At 36.4% G+C, this 21295-nt stretch overlaps 1 protein-coding gene across 5 annotated transcripts; it reads right to left on the reverse strand.

Annotated features, from left to right (window-relative positions):
* Nucleotides 1-12: 12 nt before the first annotated feature.
* chm (CHM Rab escort protein) lies at nucleotides 13-17352 on the reverse strand. 5 transcript variants are annotated; one of them, XR_003937301.1, is made up of 18 exons: nucleotides 17282-17352; nucleotides 15494-15560; nucleotides 15235-15307; nucleotides 14977-15101; nucleotides 14213-14295; nucleotides 13683-13735; nucleotides 13395-13544; nucleotides 13059-13175; nucleotides 12657-12768; nucleotides 12319-12541; nucleotides 10836-10913; nucleotides 9232-9339; nucleotides 9085-9148; nucleotides 6384-6480; nucleotides 4586-4684; nucleotides 2411-2556; nucleotides 901-1255; nucleotides 13-757 (listed from the first exon to the last, which is right to left on the reverse strand). XR_003937301.1 is itself a non-coding variant. In XM_030154244.1 (18 exons), the coding sequence occupies exons 1-18, from the start codon at nucleotides 17331-17333 to the stop codon at nucleotides 959-961; spliced, it is 1902 nt and encodes a 633-aa protein (XP_030010104.1). In that variant the 5' UTR covers nucleotides 17334-17352; the 3' UTR covers nucleotides 13-958. The 5 variants fall into 5 exon arrangements, 3 of the variants coding, with proteins under 3 accessions (XP_030010104.1, XP_030010103.1, XP_030010102.1); XR_003937302.1 differs by having other exon boundaries at nucleotides 13-761; nucleotides 899-1255; XM_030154244.1 differs by having other exon boundaries at nucleotides 13-1038; nucleotides 1081-1255.
* Nucleotides 17353-21295: the final 3943 nt, after the last annotated feature.

The following is a 21295-nucleotide window of genomic DNA, read 5'->3' on the forward strand; positions in this document are numbered from 1 at the left end:
CAGGACACAATCCATGGTCACATGACAGTTTAATATTTGACAGAACAGACTTTAAATACAACATGAAGCATAAATCATAAAAAAATACTAACACAAAGGCAACTTTACCCACAATGCACTGCTGGACTTTTGGCGCAAGTATGTATCTTTCTGTAGTTGTGAGGACGTACAGGTTTATGGACAGACCTCAAACGCCTCATCAGATGGTGTATTTAAAGCTCAGAGGCATCAGAATACAAGAGAATTAAACTAAAACACTGAGTTCAGACTGATCTGGATTCACCAAACAGTTTCATAAACGCTTTAAATATGTGAATCACAAAAAAGCAAATTTGTCCATAAATGTGTTCTGCTTATTTTTTGCTGTTGTTTAACATCAAGTCCAATAAAACACTATGTGCGACAGAGAAATCGATAATTTGAAAAGATTATGTTTGATAAATAACCTCGTTGAAACACTTAGATGATAAACACTACAATAATACTATGAGCCCAATTTACCGCATGTAACAGAATGTCATTTTTATTTATTTCCTCTCATCAGTAAAACTAAACACACATTTTAAAGCTTTTGTTTTTGAAGCTAAATCTTGCCATCCTGTTTTTTTCTTGAACATTTTCAGCTTGTGTTCAATTGTCTGAATTTACACAAAGTCAGCGTCATGTTTTGTGATGATGCTGAAATCAGCTTCAGTTGTTAAGTTTGTGATCAGACTGATGTTGTGGAGTCTGAACTCAGCATTATGGGTAGGTTTGGTTTTTACCCTCAGTCACACTGGCTGCAGGGTATTGTTCGTCTGTCCGTCTGTCCAAAAACTTTGGCATGCACTGATAAGTCAGGCTACTGGGTGGCAGTAGTGGGCCTGATAAGCCAGGCCAAGGGTTTTCAAGTGCACACACGTTATGTTTGTGTCAGTGAGTCCCACAAACACAGAAAGACCAGCATGTTGACATAGTTTTACTCCTCAGTCTCAAGGCCCTGCCCCTTCTCTGATTCCAACCCCTGTTCCTCCTCTTTCTCCTCCTCCTGCTCTTTTATCTCCTCCTCCTGCTCTTTTATCTCCTTCTCCTGCTCTGTTAGCTCCTCCTCCTGCTCCTTTGGCTCTTCGTCGTCCTTTAGCTCATCGTCCTTTAGTTCCTCCCCCTCTGCAGAGTTCCCGTTCCCGTTCTCTCCATCGTAGATGATGTCTTCAGGGTTTGGTGCAGGAGGACAAAAGTCTTCCTCGGGGAGAATCTTCTGGAAGATCAACTCCGCCTATAGACAGACAGATGCTAAAAGTTAACATATATCTAAAGAGGCCAGTAAAACACAACCTAAAAGCAGATGACTTTTATTTTAAATCATATCATAACAGATAGTCTTGGTTATGTAGATGTTCATTTAAATTCAGTACTTTCGTGTCTCACTTTATGAAATTGTTGCAGTCTTATGAAAAAACAACATTAAAGTGAAGACTATGGTCTCATTCCTCTGTGCACATACAGTATTTAAGGTCACAAGACATCTCAACAATGACAACTAATAAATAAATAATAAAAAAGTTGCACATTTAAACCAAAGTGGTGGGCACTGTGGTTAACCCTTAGAGACCCATAACTATTTCTGTGGTGACTTTCAGATTAAGTCTTCTCTTCATCTAACCTTCCTTAAGTGATTTGTCACCATTTATCATTTTATCCTTTCTATTCTACTGTAAAAATCAGGTATTTTCCTATATTTACCTTACTGACAATGTAGATGTTCATAAAAGTTCAGTGTAAATTCAAAGATTATCACATCAAAATGGAGAAAACTGAAGCAAAAGTGACTTTTCTAACTACATATAACATTAACATAACTCTAAAAAAATGAGCATCTACAACCACTATCATTAATCGGTGAATCAGTGTTGTAGAAGATGACAGTGTTTCCAGGTTCACAACAGAGCCTCTAAATATCCAAATGCATCACATCTGATGACCATCAAAAGCTGAGAAACTGCATTTTCACTTACTTATTTTAATGTAGTAGTGGCTATTAGTATAGAAATATAATCTTAAGTTTGAAGACTGAGCACTGAGTAAAAAGTTATTTAACATTTTAGATCAATAGATGCTTTTGGGTGCAGATAGCTCTTTATGTCTGAGGGTTACAGTCTGGTTCTAAAAAACCACGCATATCAAGGTCAAACAGATTTTTTTTTATAAATTGTTGAAAAGGCACTATGAAGTCATTCATAACTCAAACCCATAGAAGCTAAACTTTTTCACCACTTTTGATGTATGTGAGACGTTTTTTGAGTTTTGGACCATGGTTGCCATATCAACAATGTGATTCTGGGAGGGGAGAAGAATCCTTAGAGATTTTTAGTGGGTCATAATATTACCAGTATAATACATTGTCATGTAGATCTGTTACAAAAACCCTCACCTGTTTGATGGTGTGGTCATGACCCAGAGCTCCATCTGGACCTGAACACAGGTACATGTTGGACGGGAGGTCGTGACCTTCAACCTCTAACCCTGAACCATCGACCATGTTGAAGTAGAGACACCAGAGGACAGATGGACGCTCCTCTGCAGACAGACAGACAGACAGACAGACAGACAGACAGACAGACCGCTTTAACATACATAACTGTGTTCAGTCAAATAAGTAACATGATCTCACTCAGAGCTTCAAGACATTTCAGCCAACATTCATCTTTAACACAGTTTGTGGGCTCGACTAAAGCAAAGCTCCAGTCATGGAAAAAATTATTAGACCATCAGAAGTCATCAAAAACAATGGTTATGCAATCAAGTACTAACTCCTGTGTGTATCATGTGACTAAAACAGACAGAAAAGAAAACATGGAATGCCTAAAAGCACTGTTTTTTTGCAGTACAATGCCATAGCTATTGATGTAAGAACTGAAGTGATTTTGGATATTATCGAGAAAACATGGAAAATGGATAGATATCAGCTCTTAAATTAAACTCTTATGAGCTATTTTTGTTGTTATTATATTTGTCCAAACAAATGTACCTTTAGTTGTACCAGGAATTAAGATGAATAAGAAATTGAAGAAAACAAGGGTGGTCTCATATTTTTTTCCACGACTGTATACAGCAGTTCAAATCCAAATATAAGGAAAATGTCTTAAAACAATATAGAGATGAAGGACTCTGAAGAAAAAAAAAGGGTTAATTTCCTTTAGAAGTCCTCAGTATCTACTGGCTCGAGACCTTAGAAGATGAGCCATTTTCAACAATAGTTTGTCTTCCAAACATAAGAATTGGTTATGTTATATTAAGTATCAATAATTATCACAATAAAAGTAAAATCGACAAGTTGACCACACACACTGGACTAGAGGACAATGATATGGTTCATTATTTAAACTTTAAGCTGAATTGTTTTCACCTAAAACACAGATTTCTGTCTTGACTAATTTGCTCATTTTACATCTGGTTTAATCACCAGCGTCAATGAGTTTCATCACAGTCATAATTATATGTTTACTGCTCAAAGAATGCATTCTACTGTTTAGTATCACTCTAAAGTTAAAAACATGATTCTGGTGCAAAGAAGGTGAAGTTTGAGTTTCACAGTGAAACATGAAGCAGCAGCTCGTCTCCTCCATCATGTCTGGACTCTGATGAATCGGCTCCTCCGTCCATCCATCATGTGTGTCTGTGTGCAGGTTGTTCATATTATAATTAAACCTCAAAAGAAAATGATGAATTAAATAAAGACAGGAGGAGGAGGAGGATGAGGAGGAGGTTTTCAGACACTAATGTAAGTAGTTCTTCTAAGGTTGCAGCGGTTCACTGTTTCAATCTACAGCTTTGGAGATAACTCCTTCCACTTTGATAAAGTAGTGAAAAATTGACATTCATAAAAATCTGACTTGTAAACACAGGAGTATTCTTCTATTTTTTCATTCAAACATAAATGAAAAATGATCTTAATTGTAATAATTGTTTCTTTCTTTTAGGAATAATTGTGACTTCCAGTATGTGATGTACAGAGGTATGATGCTTAACAGAGCCGAGTGTCAAACATGACATTTACCACAATTTCATTTTCCATCACATGAAATATTATTTATGATTCCATCTGGTTTTGTCTTCTGTTATGTCGTCTTTTTTCTTTTTCAACTTATTGTGCTTTTAATGTCACTCTTTTCCTCTTCCATCTTTCACTGTTGTAGCATCTTTTATAAATAAAATCAAAACATAAATAACTGTCTGGTTTCGTCAACTTTCACTTCATTTTACTTGAAAAAATATCACTTCAGCATTTCTCATGATAATTATTGATACTGATTAATATCAAATATGACTGTATTTTTGACCACATACCCCAGTCTCATGAAGCCAAACTATTAACCTTATATCATCAAAACCAAAGGTAAAAATAAATAAACTCACTTAACACATCATGAGTCAGTCACCACCAGACTAACGGTCAATACCATGAGTCACAGTGAAACGAACATGTGGACAAGTTTAAGACGTTGAGCTGCATGTCAGTTTACTGTTTCATCAAAAGGTGAAACAGCTGAGTATAGAATCTGTTCTTTTTATTTACATTTACATTCCTGGTGTGTGTCTGCGTTACCTTGATCAGATGACTCCGTTGTGTGGAACATCCTGGTTACCAGTGGCGACAGGTCCTCGTAGGCAGAGCCAACTGACTGACAGGTGAGATGGACTAGATCTGACCAGACAAATACAATCAAAGGTCATCAGCTGGAGTTTGTTTTAAAAACTGTCTGCTGAACTACAGATGAACAGATGAACCTCCATGTAAAGTCTCAGATCTCTAGAGGTTCTATTGATTTCTTTTCTTTTCTTTCTCAGAAATGCTGACTTTGACATAGAGGAACTTGATTCATTTTAACAGACATTCACAGATGGAGAAGTGAAATTAGATTAAATATTTGTGAAAACTACGACCTCAAAATTAAAATTCAGAGTCAGAGATGAGTATCCTGAAGGTCTGTATATCATCACATGTATCATAAAGATACTTACTGATGGAACTAATTATTTCTCAATAAACAATGAACCGATGATAAGAACTGTGCTCACAGCAATGTCGGTTATTCAGAAATATCAAACAGTACAATTTTGTCATTAAATAATGTATTCAGACTATTTTGTGAACAATTTAATCTAGACATACTACACTACAGAACTACTACTGCTGCTACTACTAATGTTGTTATTATTATTATTATTATTATTATTATTATTATTATTATTATTATTATTATTATTATAACTGCGGAATTTCAATGAAAATATTGAATGGCCCTACTGCCGTTTCAATCAGAAAATCCCTGACAATTATAGAGATAAAGGGAGAAAGATTAGTTGCACAGATTAGAAATAGAATGTGCTGTTTGTCAAAAGAATGGGACATTTTATGCTATTTTATTGATACAGGTTTTGAACCCATATGATGGCAAACGATTCCCAAATTGCATGCTTTGATATTTCATTTTGTGGGTTTGTTTTCTCAAAGCTGTGGGGCAGTAAAATTATGTATTTATCATTCTCAGTATTAAAAGGTTCCCAATTGTGATTTGTGAAAAATTGTAATTATTGTGAGAGGATATTAAATCAAGACCTAAAAGTATATTTCAGAAGCCTCTACTGTGTGTTACTGTGTATGTTTTTAGATAGATGGTGTCTTGTTTTAACGGCGTTCAGGCCGACTGACTCAGTAACCAATCACACTGCAGCATCAGGACAACAGAAGAAGATCTGACAGGCGGAAAACACACACACACACAGTAGTTGGTCATTAATCAGTGTTTGTGTCATTTCTTTCAAGGACACAGAGGATTTTCTGCTGCAGAATCTCAGACAGGCGACCAGAGGCTCATCTTAAAACAGACTCGACACATTTAATAAAGATTAAGCAGATTTAATGCATTAAATGTATCAATATATTTAATAAAATGCTGAATTTACTGTGAAAATCACATCACACACTGGGTGATACAACCTTAAAACAGGAATGTAGTAAAATTCTTGATAATAAACTTTGCATATTTGCACTGAATATGAGTAGATCTAACACCTGATCACACAACAAAAATAAATGTGAAATCTAAAGTTTCACAGGATAGTTCAGTTTGAGTTAATGTCAGTTAGTCGCTCATCAGTGGAAATAAATGTATGTGATAAAGTGGTCATGTATTAAAAACTCTGATTCTGTTCTGCTCCTGAGTTTTCTTATAGTTTTTTCTGGTAATTCTGCCACTTTAATTCCAAATAATAGTGCTTTTCCCAAATTTTTTAAATTTCAAATTCTAAAGAATATTTAAGATTTTTTTTTCACAAATTTACAACTTTTTTTAATTGAAGGGACACATGACATCAACACATGACATATAGGAAAAACTCACATGTTCCAGGCATACACGTCATGGTGGACGAACAGAGCTCCACCATCCTGACCGATGGAAGCTCCGCCTCTACTGGAGGAATGGTTACCATAGAAACCTGGCCCAACAGAGAATGAGATATGGCTATCATAGTGAATGAAAACAAAGACTGACATGATGGACCAGGTTCACTAATGTACCAGTACAAATCATCTTTAATGTTAAAAACTACTATTGAGATTTAATAGAATAGAATAGAATAGAATAGAATAGAATAGTCTTTATTGTCATTATTTGTACAATGAAACTACTAATGAGACGCAGTGCAAAGTTAGCTCTGGAAAGGCGATGACAGTTAAATGCAAATGTTTCTGTAAATGTTCCCCTCTTAAAGACTTGCAGGTTTGTGATGCTCGTTGACTGCTAACTGTGCCGTATGTCGTGTACCATTTATCTCTGGTGTGGATGTGATAGTTTGACCAAAAGGAGGCACTGCTGAGAACAGACAACATGTGGTAAATAAAGATAATTATGTCCACTTGTGCTAATTTCCATGAATGACAGAAGACATTATCAGAACATACTGATAACAAAATGGTCCACATTTTCACTCACATTGTTCCTGGACCAGAAATCATTAATAGAATGACTTCCCAGACATATACTGAAACCAAACATCCAGGAGGCTCAAACAGAAGTTTAACCAGTTCTACATTTTCATGATATAAGGCTACCAGCACGTTGACCCATGGGGATCCACAGGTTCTGGATGTGGTAGTTTTGATCCTTTTGTGCATTCGTGCATGCTGTACCGCATTTGTCCAGCAGTCACCGCCAAACCATTCTGGGCATAGCAACATGATTGTAAGGCTATTGTATTCCGAAATTACTAATATCTCCTAAAATATTGGTCCTATTAACTTGTCGTTTTCACTACTGTCTTCTTTGAACAAAAATCCATAAGCATGCCAAACTGCAGCAGTCAGCTCTTTCCGGATTTTGTGTGATTCTTAAGACACACGCACACACAGGCCACTTGGCTTGTATAACATATATTATCTCATCCATCACAATAAGGAAAGATGAAGTCTGCAGTTAAATGATATTCTAATTTAAAGGTGTTTTCATGGTTCTGTAACTACAGCACTAAGTGTTTCCTCTGTGTGATGGATATTATTAACAATGTCCTAATCAAATATAGAATAAAGGTATCTACTATTCAGGGAGGACACAAACATTGTGCTGTGGATTATGGAAGTCATATGTCAGTGTCTCTGTATGTCACTGTCTTCTTTAATTTCCTCTCAAATTAAAAACTCTTTCTTTCTATATTTACTTTGCTCCAAATGGTGATCCAGATTCTCCTTTGCAAACAGTTTGGACATTGTGAATTTAAAGTATTTTAGGCTACAATCCATTCTTCTTCCAGCCTCCAGTTCTATCCACCTCCCAACTCTAGTTCTATCTTCAAAAACTCCGAATTTTTCAATCTCTTCTTGGTCTATGTTGCTGTTTCCTGACAGCAACACATGTAAAACTGGCTTAAAATGACATGTACAGTGTGTGATTTTAAAAGCACAGATCCATCTGATCATCTGACAGATATCTAATGGAAAACGTCCACAGAGTTTTAAAAACCAGATTAGTTTCATGTCATTAGTGAACACTGCAGGACACACAGATCTCTGAAACATCATAATTCTCTGACCAAACTTAATTCAATATTTCAATATTTAACTCTCACCTAATTAGTGACAAGTGTGTGTCTGTGTGTGTGTGTGTGTTCAGACAGACAGATTAACTTGAGGGTTTTCTGTCTTAAAAGAGACAGAAAACCCTCTTGGGTGGTTTTCAGCCGAGTGTGAGGTATCTGAGATGAGAATTAGCACCTTGAGGTCTGAGGCAACGATTTGGAGTCAGAAAAGGGCAGAGTTTCTGCCTCAAATGGATGGGTTTACTGCTGTATTACTTCGTAGCTTTTGGCATCACAGTGCAAATATTCGAGTGGTCTTGGAGGAAACTGTAATTCTACCCCCTTCTCTGGATTGTTTACTATAATTCTACCCCCTTCTCTGGATTGTTTCCAGGCGCTAGGAAGTTTAACCTGTGATGAGGGTTCTGGGTTCAGGCAGCTGCGTGAACCTCCGCTTCCCACAATGCATGTCACGACAAAATTCCAAAGATGCTCAAGTTCCCTCCTGTTCTGTTTATAAACAAATGGTTTGTTTGCGGTGGAGTACACTTTGAAATTGTTCACCGTGAGGGAAGAGATTCAGGTGAGTAATCACAGAAAGACTTACGGACTCATGATACTTAGGCTATGACTGAGGTTTTACAGATTTGATGAAAAATTGGTGACGAAAGTCTCCCGCAGCTTTAAGCTAACAATGCTGCCAGATAAAGTATCTTAACAATAAACCTGGAGAAAGAGGTTTCATAAACTAAACTAGAAAAGCACTTGGAGAGCGCAGACCTCCACCAAGGCAGATCACCCCACCCCCCGATCACCACCAAAATTTAATCATTTGTTCCTTGTGCCAGTATCAACATTTCCTGAAATTTTCATCCAAATCCGTCCATAACTTTTTGAGTTATCTTGCACACGGATAGACAGACAGACAGACAGACCAACACCGGCAAAAACATAACCTCCTTGGCGGAGGTAATGAATACCTTCCATGACTGAAAACACCAGTAAAGAGACTAGGTATAAGTTTGTTACCTGTTGGTCTGAGTCACTGGGCAGAACAGATCCGTCTGTTATCAGGACTGCTCTGGAAACACACCTGGACACACAAGTAACCGTTAATCAGTCTGACGGTCAGGGCCTCTAACTGTCCTCAGAATGTGATTGGTGGATTGGTCTGACCTGGTGGGCGTGGCTGTTTGCTTTCTCTCTGCATCCACATAACCCTCCTCTACCACAAAGTGGTTGCAGCTGATTCGCTGGCCCCGGCTGTCAATCACAGCCTTACACCTGAAAGAGAGGAGCGGGGCAAAAGAGTGTGATTTCATGGGGACATTTTGGACAATTTAATTCTCAAAAATAAATAGAAACACAAACAACACTATAACCTTTAGATGTTGTTCCTGTGTTTGAGTCCTGTTTATACTGTTTTCTATATTTTGTTGTTTTTTGATGCATATTTGCCACCTTGTCACCATTTTTGTTTTTGTACTTTTGTTTGATCGTATTTTAGCATCAATATTTTTGTCATATCTTGTCATACTATTAGGATTTGACTGAACTATTGATAATTTTATTGATTTCACTTTGACAAGTCCTGGAACAGCTCTAACGCTGACAAAGCTGTGATGTTTCTGTGCATTTTTTTTCTGAAGAAGCTGTAAACGATGTGATGATCACTTTTCAACTTTAACTTTATGAACTGTTGCAGAGAAATGAACTGTTTTATATTGATTTATGAAGAAGAAACACACACACACACAAAATAACACACTATAACACACACATACACACCCTAACACACACACACACAAAATAACACACAAAGGCGCAGCTGAAGCCTATTATTGGGAATAATGATGCGAACAGAAGATCATTCATAACCTCTGACACTCAGACACACACAGCTCAGGGCTGCGTGAACACACGAGGTCAAATCCTAGCGGGTTCTTAAAGGCCAATATAATAATGAAATATAATAATGAATAGTTTGGAGCTGGAAGAAGCCAACATCACCATGACCCCTCCCCCCAAAACCTGACACTGAAAACACATTGTACACGTCTGAAATCCACTGTCTTTGACTTAACTATGAACCAGAAAACTGTTGAACTGAACATGACTCAAAATAACAAATGTTAAATGAATAAATGTGGAATTGAAACACAGATTAAATTATCTGGGAACATTTTTTTTTGTTACCTTCAGTCATTATTTTTACTCAAAGTCAGTGATATTTACCATCATAATTTCGGCATTCAGCTTTCTGCATATCTGTCTAGTTGTGTTTTTATAATTTTCTGGTATAATTTTTTTGTCATATTTTTACAGTTGTGTTTGTCATTTTTCTGTATTTTTTTTTTGTGTGTGTGAAATGTTTGTAGCTTTTGTGTTATTTTGTTGTGTTTACATTACATCTTTTTTGTGTTATTGTTTTGGAGGAAGAGGTGAAGAGAATCACAGGTTAAATTAAGGTGAATAAAGGTAATTTACACTATAAATGGAACGTTATACTGCTCATAAATTACAGACATATGAAGGTCAAGCACAATGTGTTCCATGTTATTTCAGAATTAATTTAATATTGGAATCGTCCTTCATATGACTTTTTCCATTAGGTATTGATTAATTAGTCAATAACTTTTCAGACACAGGACTAGTGTTAAAAGTGGACACAACGTGACTGAAACATCTGTGTTTAATGTGGTGAATTGATACATTATATGAGAGAAGTCTCTTTTACTTCAATATACTGACATTACACACTGATCTGAATGGAGCCTTACCTGTTTGTGTCCTTGTCCACCAGCAGACACCTGACAGAGTGCCTCAAACAGTAGATTCCTCCAAACACTGCACACATCCTAAAAACACAACAACATGTCTGTTATATGTGATCATGTGACACTACTTCATGACAATAGTGAACACATAGTTTTATTCTGAATGAAGACTTTCAGAATAAAAGCTTTATTCTGGAGATATGTTTAAATAGAGCAGTTTAATTGACAGGTGTGTCAGCCAGTTAGTTTTTGTCACTGATTCACTATCAAACAGTTTGGTTAAAAAAACAGGAAATATGATTAACAAACTACAACCCCAAATAAAAAATAGTTGGGATAAGATGAAAAGCATAAGTTAATGATGAAAACAGATTTTCTAATTTAGTGGTCAACATCATTTAATAAAAAAAAAAAAAAACATTCCTGAAATTCAGGCTTGAGGTGTGGTGAAAAAAATGGAAAATTACAGTGATTTCTTGGATGTGTAGCAAGAACCAAAATGTAAGTGTTTATTTATGTTCTGTTATATTGATTTCAGTGTAAAACAGGTCAAAGATAATTTATTGACTGTTTCCAGTTTTAATGTAACATACTGTCCCAACTTTGTCTGTTAAAGGCTTGCATGATGGCAAATGGCCACATTTTTCTACCACTGTCAGAAATGTTGATAATGAGTTTTTTTGAAAAATGAAGAGATATAAACTGTGAAAACACATTAAAGTCAAACCATCTCCCACAGAGGTACATATCCGCTGAGGATGATCTAATATGTAAATGAGCTGAGCCCTGGGCGACACCTCCTCTTTAATATTCATGTGCTGTTGGAACAAGACAGTGCCGTCTCCATGACGACCAGCTGACCTGTCTCTGGAGAACAGAACAGAACCTAAAGGCACCGGCACACACCTGGACCGAGCAGAGCTAATTTACCAAGAAAGCACCATAATATCGCACACTGTACAACTGTATCCGACTGCTTTCTCTATCTGCAAAGCAGTCTGTTAATAGCACTGTATATTTGTTAGAGAATTATAGAACATTTCTAAAACATATTTAGTGTGGATTCAAATTGAAGCAGATATTTTCCCCATCCTTTATTTGAGGACTGAAACATTGCATTTTGTATTATTTTGACAAGTTGTTATTTTCTGACAATAAACTCTCTAAATGACATGATTCTTATTGGACAATATTATTACTATGATTTCTACAATTTCTTCTTTTGGGTTTATTTTGCTTAAAATCAAGTATTTAAAATCATAAATATCCTCTCTGACGAATCTTTAGCTTTGTTAAATTTTTTACATCTTTTTTTTTTGTCTTTTATGCCCTTTAAATTAGAAATCTAATTAAAAATTTGGTTTTGTTGTTGTTGTGTTTGTCTTGTTTTCAAGGTTAAAGCTGTTTTGTCTTTTATACCATTTTTAGTCTTGCTTCGTTTTTGTTTTATATTTTTAATGTAGAACACGCATAGGTGGGTTCTTACCTACAGAAACACTGAGGAATCTCACCAAGGCCATAAACAGGAAATAGAAACGGTGTGTTGCCATAGCGACCTAGGCATCGAAGGAAGTGGCGCGTGGAGGCCAGGCCCACTTCTGTGGGTGTGTCCTCTGTTGCCATGGCAATGGAGTACAGCAGGAAATGCTGTAGGTTTTCTCCAAGCTGCTGGTCACTCAGGAACTCCAAATATGGTCGACCATTGTAAGCTGGAGGGAGGAGATGAAAGACCACATTACCCAGAATTCCCTGTAGTTTAACATGAAGGCAATGGGGTGGGAAAAGCAGTTTTCATGGACTCGAGGAATGAAGCTTATGTCTCACCTTGTTGATCTTCTGTTTCCTCTACACAGGAGGTCAGGAAGCGCATCAACTTCCTCTTTTCAATTACAGACAACTGTCGACTGGCAAACACATCTGCTCTACTGCAGGGAACCTAGCACAAAGATAAGATTTATCTCTATTTATTCTATTTAAACAAAGTTCCACATTAAGAATCAAACCATTTCCACTAGAATTCCACTGATTCTAAGCCTAAGACTTACTTCTATACACTTGAAACATATTTTTAGTAAATATCAACAAAACAACAATAATTATTAGGCACTTGTTTTTAAAATAAGGTTTGATAATGATGTAATAGTGTGACCTTGTAAAATTTGTGACATGTAAGAAGTGACAAAAAGTAAACAGGTGTATGTCCTGTCACGTAACAGATCTACAAACCTGTTCCACTTTCCCCTGACGATACGTCAGAATCCTGCTGACGTTCTTGAACTCTGCATAGCGACTGACATTTGATTTGATGAGAAGATCAACCAGTGAGCCACGAGAATACATGAGCTAGAGCAGAAAGAGGAATAGTTTGACATTTCTGAAAAATATAGATTACATAGAAATAAATATTATGCCACATTGGGCTAGATAGCATTAGTGTATTTAGATGAGATTTACAATGTAGATTATGCCCAGCAAGGAGACCAGGTTTTATCATTATCATGGAGATCATCTCATGGGGACCAGGTTCCACCGTTATCATCAAAAACCAGGTCTTAGCATTACCTTGGAGACCAGGTCGATGTTGAACCTTCGACCTTCTTTCACCAACTGAGCGAGGCTGATCTTCTTCTTCTTGACAGGCTCTGATTGGTTGGGATCAGCAGAGGGGCAGGGCTGGTCTGCCTCTGGCTCCGCCCCCTCATCTTGTGCAACCTGTGATTGGATGAAATAAAAACAAGGACATCATGGAGCTGGTGGAATAAACCTTACACATGGAATTTATTGATCAGGTTTAGGGTATTTCTGATTGATAATTATTGATTTCAGATGACACCTTCAGTCACCTCTCACCTGTTCTTCTGCTTCCTGTTTTTCTGTTTCTTCTTCATCTTCTTTATTCGAATCTGAAATGAGAGCAAGAACCACATGAACATGTCATATCCATATGTTTATTACAGATGCACATACTCCATTTTCTGTAGCTGTGGATTTATGTGTATGAATATAGTTCATTTCTGTTTATTATACACAACTGTGTTATGATTTTTAACTTTCAAAACTATGGTGTATGATTCTGTTGCATATGTGTTTGAAAAAGTCACCACTTAAACTCAAGCGAAATTACTTTGTCATTGGCAGATGAGGAAAAAGCAAATCTTTGTAATGAGTCCAAAACCTTCAACACTGTCACAAATGTATGACTTTGACTAATCATCCAAATGTTTGTTTTGTTGTTGTTTTTTTGCTGTTATTTTCCCTCACAGTCAGTGTTTGCAGTTGTAACCTGATATCATCCCTCAGACACCATCAACTCTAACATGTGTAGATACTGACAGTCAGTAGTTGGTCAGTTAATTATCAGTCTGTGTCCTGAGTTGCACCTGCAGCCTCAGTGGCTTCACTGGCCCCGCCTCCTTTTTCTTCTTCTGTGGTGTTTGGAGTATCATCTTCCTCATCTTCCTCACTGAGAACAGAAAGACACTCCCATTAACTTACATTAAAACGATCCAAAGAAGTTACAGTGTGGAGTTTATATTGTGTTCCTTTAAAAAAGAGCAACTTTCCCTCCTTTGTGGACAGAAAATGGTTCAAAAAACACCAGTTTGGTCTCATTTCTCTAATCTCTGTATCTGTTACTGTCATCAAAGTACACTGGTAAGTGATGAAAGCTAATTGTTTATGGTAACATTGGCATTTACAGCAGAGTTGGAGTGAAAACCTTTGTTTCATCTGCTCAAGGTTTTAATACACCTTACACATTTTTACAGGCAAACTTTTCCCATGACTTTTTAAAGCAGCGTATTATCATTCAGTGTCTAAATTTGATAGGTTTACTTTCTAGGTTTGTGGATTTAATTACAGACAAAATTCAAGGATTATTCTCTTGATTCTCATTAGCAGAAGGAGTAAAGTCATGTCAAATAAATAAATAAAGTATACTAGTGATCATTGATTAATCACTGGTTTTCATTTATATCTATTTCTTTCCTCTGTAACAGTAATGGAATATCTCTGAGGACATCATCTTAATATTGGTCAGTTATTTCCATTTTCACCAAAAGGCGAGGACTCAATATCCATAAACATATAAGTCCAGGACTTTTCCTGCTCTTTGGCTTCATGTTAGAGTTAAGACAGGGCTTACCTGGTGTAACAGAACACCTGCAGATTACTGATGGAGCTGGAGTCTGACTGTGACAGGTAAATTAGGTCCTCCCCTTCCTCCACCTGACCTGACCAATCCTGGACCTCATCAGGCTGAGACTCTGCCTATGCACAAACAATGACAGACAGAGAGACAGACAGACAGACAAAGACAGCTGAGTCTTGTCCTTCATATTTGTAGTCCTAAATGTTTCCAGGGGATGTGCAGTAGTCAATCAGCTCTCAACTCTGCCCTCACCTGCTGTTCCTGGATCCAGGTGAGTAAACCATTAAAGGTGAAGCTCGCCCAGTTTGACGCGTAGTAACTCTGCCTACAACACAGGAAACATCACACCTTTCACAAAAAAATCCCATCCAATACACCATATCAAACACACCATAGTATTATCAATAATACTATTCCACTATTAAAATGAGAGATGATATTGTCATTATCAAAAATGACAACTTGGACAGAGCTGCAGACAGACGGTTGGTTGGTTCTGAATGAGACTCACCTGTCCAGATGAAGAACTCTTTGTCCAACTCTGGAACATGCCGCTGCCACCACTGATTCACACAGACCTGATGATCAATAAGCAATAATCAGTAATTAGTATCAATAACAGGCGAGGAGGAAGATTTCTGTTCACTTCATGATTAAACTAGCTCAGCAGACTGAATTGAGCATTTGTTCAAAATCTACAAGCTGGATCCTGATCAATACTTTTATTAATAACTTTCTATTCTGATGGAATAGAAATTACATGATACACTGGTGTTTGCAAAATTTGCAGGTCTGACACTTTCACTGGAACACGACACTTTCACTAGACCATGACTACCATGGTTTTCCCTTTGTTTATGAGATTTGTTTTTTAGCTTATTGAGTGTGCACAAAAATTTGGAAAGACCAGACTAGTTCATGAATAAACAGCAAATAATAATAATGGTCCAAAGTGATGTGACAATATATCACTGGAAAAGAGAAGGACAACTCAGTCTAAGGGATATTGTTTGAGTTAGTTGTGATGCTCACTGCATTAATTTTCCAGCCTTAGACTGAGATCATCCTCTGAAAAATATTACACATTTTGAACTTTATTGGAAACCAGATAACTGCTGTAAAGTAATTAATACATAAATGAATAAACCATCAAACTAACCATAAAAATCCAGATCATTGTAGAGGTGATTTGTATTTTTCCAAGGTGTTATTTACTGATATGCTCCGCAATTCCTGTGGAAGTATGATACTATCCATTGAATGTTCTCAGATCAGCACACTGCGGATACTGAGAGCTTCTAAAACATCCTATCATATTTATATATCCCTATTACACAGTAAGGAGCAAATGTCCAGTTATTTTGTGACTTATCTCCTTGACTCACGGATCAAGGTAAAGCTCTAAATTACTGTAAAACTCAAATACGGATGTTGTATTTGCTGATTTTTATTTATATTTATACTAACATAGAGTATCATCATTATATCAACGCACTCAGTGAATGATAACCAGTTTATAAGATATTAGAAAATGTTTAATTAGATAAGCTGTTTGTTATTGTATATGTTAATGCATGAGCACAGTCCCTCTGATGCTGATCTGTCTCCAGTGCATTTAACTGCACTTTGAGTTGGTTAAACACTACAGAGCTATGTAAGAGACATACACAAAAACATTCACTAAATGATCATCAAGATGTCAACTGATCTGTTCCTCAAAGATACAATTATGACAAACTGCTAAAATGGAGTTAAATTAACTTAAGCAAGACGTAGATCATGTGCATTTTCAAGGTTCATTTAATAATTGTCAACTATTTCTTTCTTCTTCTTCTTTCTCTGTATGTTTTTTCTTTATAGTATTTATTGTTTAAATGTTTCCATGTTCTTTTTGTACTTTAGAACTGCTCGTATGTATAAAATATACACACTGTACACTTCCCGTTTAATATAACTGATGTCTGTCAATAAAAATAAACTAATTGAACAGCTAGCCTCCTGTTAGCCTGTCATTAGCCATTTAGCCTCATGCTAACTGTTAGCTTCTGTAACTGCTAACGTCAACAAACTGATATTACAACCCTAACACAACTGGCTAACGTTAGCTGCTAGCCGCTGACGTTGGAAATGAACTGGTTCATTAGCAGTCAGCTAACGCCCAGTCACTGCCTCCGGTTCGAGCCACATCAAACGGTACTCCGAGCGGACCGACATCCAGACGGAGGTCGGACCGGACGGAGACCCGTTCAGCTCCCCGAACGGCATTAGAACACGTGATAAATTCCAGGTGTGTGCGTACCTGTGCCCAGAATGATAACGTCGAATTCAGACGGGAGATCCTCGGCAGCCATGTTGTCAACAGGGAAACACGGTCACGTGACAGGGAAGGGCCCTGATCGCTGATCAATCAGTGCTATTGATGAATGGCTGTTTTAAAGAACGTTATTTAGATGGAGTTAATTTATTATATTAGATGTTTGAATTCGAATACATCTTAACATTTTGTTTCACTGAATAATAAAAGCAAGAATTACACTTGTGATTTGTGATTAAAAATATGCACAAAGTTAAATAGGACTCAACACAATGACAAAAAAGTAAGAAAAAAAATCAACAAAATGATGAAAATGACCAAGATAATTTAAAAACTATGTATATTAATGAGCAAAATAAGTATCAAAATGATCAAACATATATATATTATGCCGAGGGGAAAATGTGATATTGTAAGAATAAAGTCTTCATTGCATTTGTATGAAATTTCTCAATATGAATTTATAAATTGTGCAACATCAAATAATAATGAAAACAATAACAAGAATCATACAATTTTGACAGCTTATGTGATATTAAGACTTTTATCAATGTAATATCAGTCATAATATCTGGATCATAAATGCATGACTTTGCTCTGATATTTTTTTGTCAGATTTTTTTTTTTTTTTTGTATATCACAACTGGCTGCTCAGTGTGATATCCACTGATCCTCTGATGAAAAGGCTATGAAATAAACATATATATATTCATTGAAACAGAATTTTTAAAAACATGTCTAACATACAATTTTGCTCTTAATGTAGGATTTTTTTTGTTTTGCTCGGAATATCTCAGTGGTTCCATGGTCGAAACAGTGTTTGATTCATGAATTTCCCATTACAGGAACCCCTCACTGTCCTCATAGTTTAGTTGTCACTATTGCACCACATATTCTTCTTCACTACATTATCTTTATCATTTATTTACTTCATACTGAACACTGTGGCTGGAAATCCCAGGCGCATCATTGTTGTCACATAGCATCTGCTTCACACAGAAGATTGGTTGATTCCTTTATTTGCTCTGTGAAGGCTCGGGAAAATCAGCCCTCTATCAAAATAATGAAATGTCGCTTTTTCACCTTGTAACATTTGTATTCTTTATGAAAGAATGTGCATGAAAAATAGAATGATGTTTGAATTAATTGCACAGTGGCGTAGTGCAGGAGTGGTCAACCCTGAAATAGTATGTAAGGACCTTTCAAGAACCAGGGCTTTTTGGAACCAACCCAGTGACCATCAGTGTTTAAAATACTTCTGCATTGGCTTTGTTTTGGAGCTGAGGTATTTGTCCCTTGTTCTGATGCATTGTACACCTACAACTTCAGCTCTTTTATTGAAATATGGTCACTTTTGGCTCCAAAAAGCCAACCTGTTGATGGCTATACTATAGACCACTGGCCTCAAAGTTTAGAGGCCAGAGGGTGCATCATGGTTCTTTGGCCACTAATTGCATACAATCTATGGTCCAGACACCCCCACGAAACAAAAAAACCTACTTGAGCCATATTCTAAACTCAACAAGGCATCCATTATGTTGGTTTAAAGTTTTGTTTTTGCATAATTACTGCAGTTAAACCAGGTATTGATAGTTACTGGATAATTGTTCTCTAACATACCATCAGCAGGCGAGTTATAAACACAGCTGAAAACACTGTGGTGAACAGTGTTAACAATGTACACACACAGGACCAGTGCATATAGAAGGTATATGCATCAACAGCTGACTTTTTTTTTATTCAGACACCATATTATTGTGAATGTAAAGTGTGTTAACACCAGGTTACCTCTTATCTCTTATCTGCTTCCACAGCAGTAGTTGTGTGTTTTATATGTGTTTGGTGTGTCGTTTGGATGTGTGTGTTCATTAGTTGTCTGATCATGAGACAAAAACAACAGCACCAGCTTCTTCCTCTGTGGTGCTTTTTGTGACACTGCCAGCACACATTCTGAGTGATTTTCAGCCAAAAACACAGATTGTTTTTGCTCGTGTTTCTTCTCTGTTCATGTTTCAAACAGATGGTTAAAAAACATCAAACAAATTCTGCAGGATTTGAGTCTAAACTTAAACTACAATAAACAGAGTATATATTAAGTCACTCTGATCTGTTCATTAGTTTGTGTTTTATGGCTGATTTTATAAGATGTGAAGGTGAGAACTGTCATTAATAATATTCATTATTATAATTATTATATGAAAAATATATGGAAGTGGTTTAAACAAAACCACTTTTGGGCATTTTCTCCTCTGGGGCCTGATTTTACACAAAGTTTTTAGTTGAACTCAGTGCTGTGACCAACTTTATCTTTAAGAAACTGAACAAACATAGAAAACAAATTAAATAAAAATAATACAAATAAAAAAAAAACAACGACAACGAAATGACAAAAAAAATGGACAGAAATAAACAAAAGAACAAAATGGACAAAATTATCAACAAAATGAATGAAGAAATGTTCTTGTGTATTTTTACACACACCAACCCTCCTAACTGTCTCATTATTTGTTGGCATAGATTCAATATAGTGCTGGAAACATTCCTCAGAGGTTTTGGGCCACATTGACATGACCATATCCTACAGTTGCTGCAGATTTGTGGGCTGCATATCCATGATATGAGCCTCACATTTCATCACATCCCAATGATATTCAATTGGATTTAGATCTGCTGACTTCAGAAGTAAAAAACCTGTTTGAGATGATGTGAGATTTGTGACATGATGCATTTTTTAGATGCAATTAACAATTAGAAGATGGATACTGTGATCATAAAGGAACGGACATGGTCAGCAACAATACCCAGGCAGGCTGTGGTGTTTAACCAATGCTCATGTGGTACTACAGAGTCCAAACTGTGACAAGAAAATATCCTCCATACCATTACACCACCAGCAGCAGCCTGATCCACTGGTACAAAGCAAGATGGAGCCACCATCATTTCAGTGTTGAAAGGAGATATAAAGGCTCATCGGACCAGCAAATTTTTACTAGTCTTCTCTATTTTGGTGAATCAGTGTAACTTGTAGACTTAACTGAGGAGCTGAATACATAGTGGTCTTTGCTGCTGAAACACGTCTGCTTCAAGATTCGACCTGTGCTGTCAGTGATGCTCTTCTGAAGACTGCAGTACTAAAAAGGTTATTTGACCGACTGATTAAAACAAGGTTGTTCATCCACAGAATGATCCAATGTAAGAAGGTTTGTTTGAAAGAACTGCAGAATGGGAACAGTTTTTAATGTGCAAACTGTAATGTTGAAAAATAGAACATACAATAAATCAGTGTGTAACGACTTGAATTCTGTTTTGTTTCCGAACTAGAACATTAGAAGATGACAATACTTCCTTAAACACAGAATACTGAGAATTCAAAAACATCATTATCTGACATTTTCAGCTTCTATAAACTAAAGATTCCTTCACAATACAAATGGGTGCTTCTTTGAAAATGGTCCCTAAAAACAGGACATGGGGGCTAAAAATTCAAACCAGATGTAAACTAATGCTATGATGCAAGTTTGGAAGCACTTTGAGTCTATTTTAAAAATAATTACTTACTGAGATAAAAGAGAAACTATTTTTCAGATAAAACACATTTTTATATTATTTGACTTTTTTTTTACACAAAAATCTGCATGTGACATGGTAAATAGGACATGAAAATTACGTGTTACTATTTTTTTTTTTTCTTTTTAGTCTCTCACAGGTACATTTTAGGAATTGAAGTAATTATGCAAGACAGAGTGTTTCACAAAAATGATTGCTGTTGGAAAATCATTCGCAATTTGTATACGTTTAACTCCGCAGGTTTTGTATGTAACACCAGTGGACACGATGGGTTACAAACAAAACCTGAAATGAGACTGCTGATTCATGAAAAACCTGCATGTCTGGGTTAGAAAAACCACTAGGATCATCAAATTTAACAGTGTCTTTATTTATAGAGGTATATAAGACCATTTACAGCCATGTGTTCCAGGTAAAATACACTCACAACTA

The sequence above is a fragment of the Sphaeramia orbicularis genome, chromosome 14, assembly GCF_902148855.1.
Source record: "Sphaeramia orbicularis chromosome 14, fSphaOr1.1, whole genome shotgun sequence".
NCBI lineage: Eukaryota > Metazoa > Chordata > Actinopteri > Kurtiformes > Apogonidae > Sphaeramia > Sphaeramia orbicularis.

Bases quoted from the DNA above. Each gene is read 5' to 3' on its own strand.
- chm (XM_030154243.1), bottom strand. From the start codon at position 17,333: ATGGCTGCCGAGGATCTCCCGTCTGAATTCGACGTTATCATTCTGGGC. The intron at 13,545-13,682 runs GTGAGAGGTGAC...ATCCAATCACAG, and splicing joins AACAGGAAGCAGAAGAACAG to GTTGCACAAGATGAGGGGGC. The intron at 1,256-2,410 runs GTGAGGGTTTTT...GTCTGTCTATAG, and splicing joins ATGACCACACCATCAAACAG to GCGGAGTTGATCTTCCAGAA.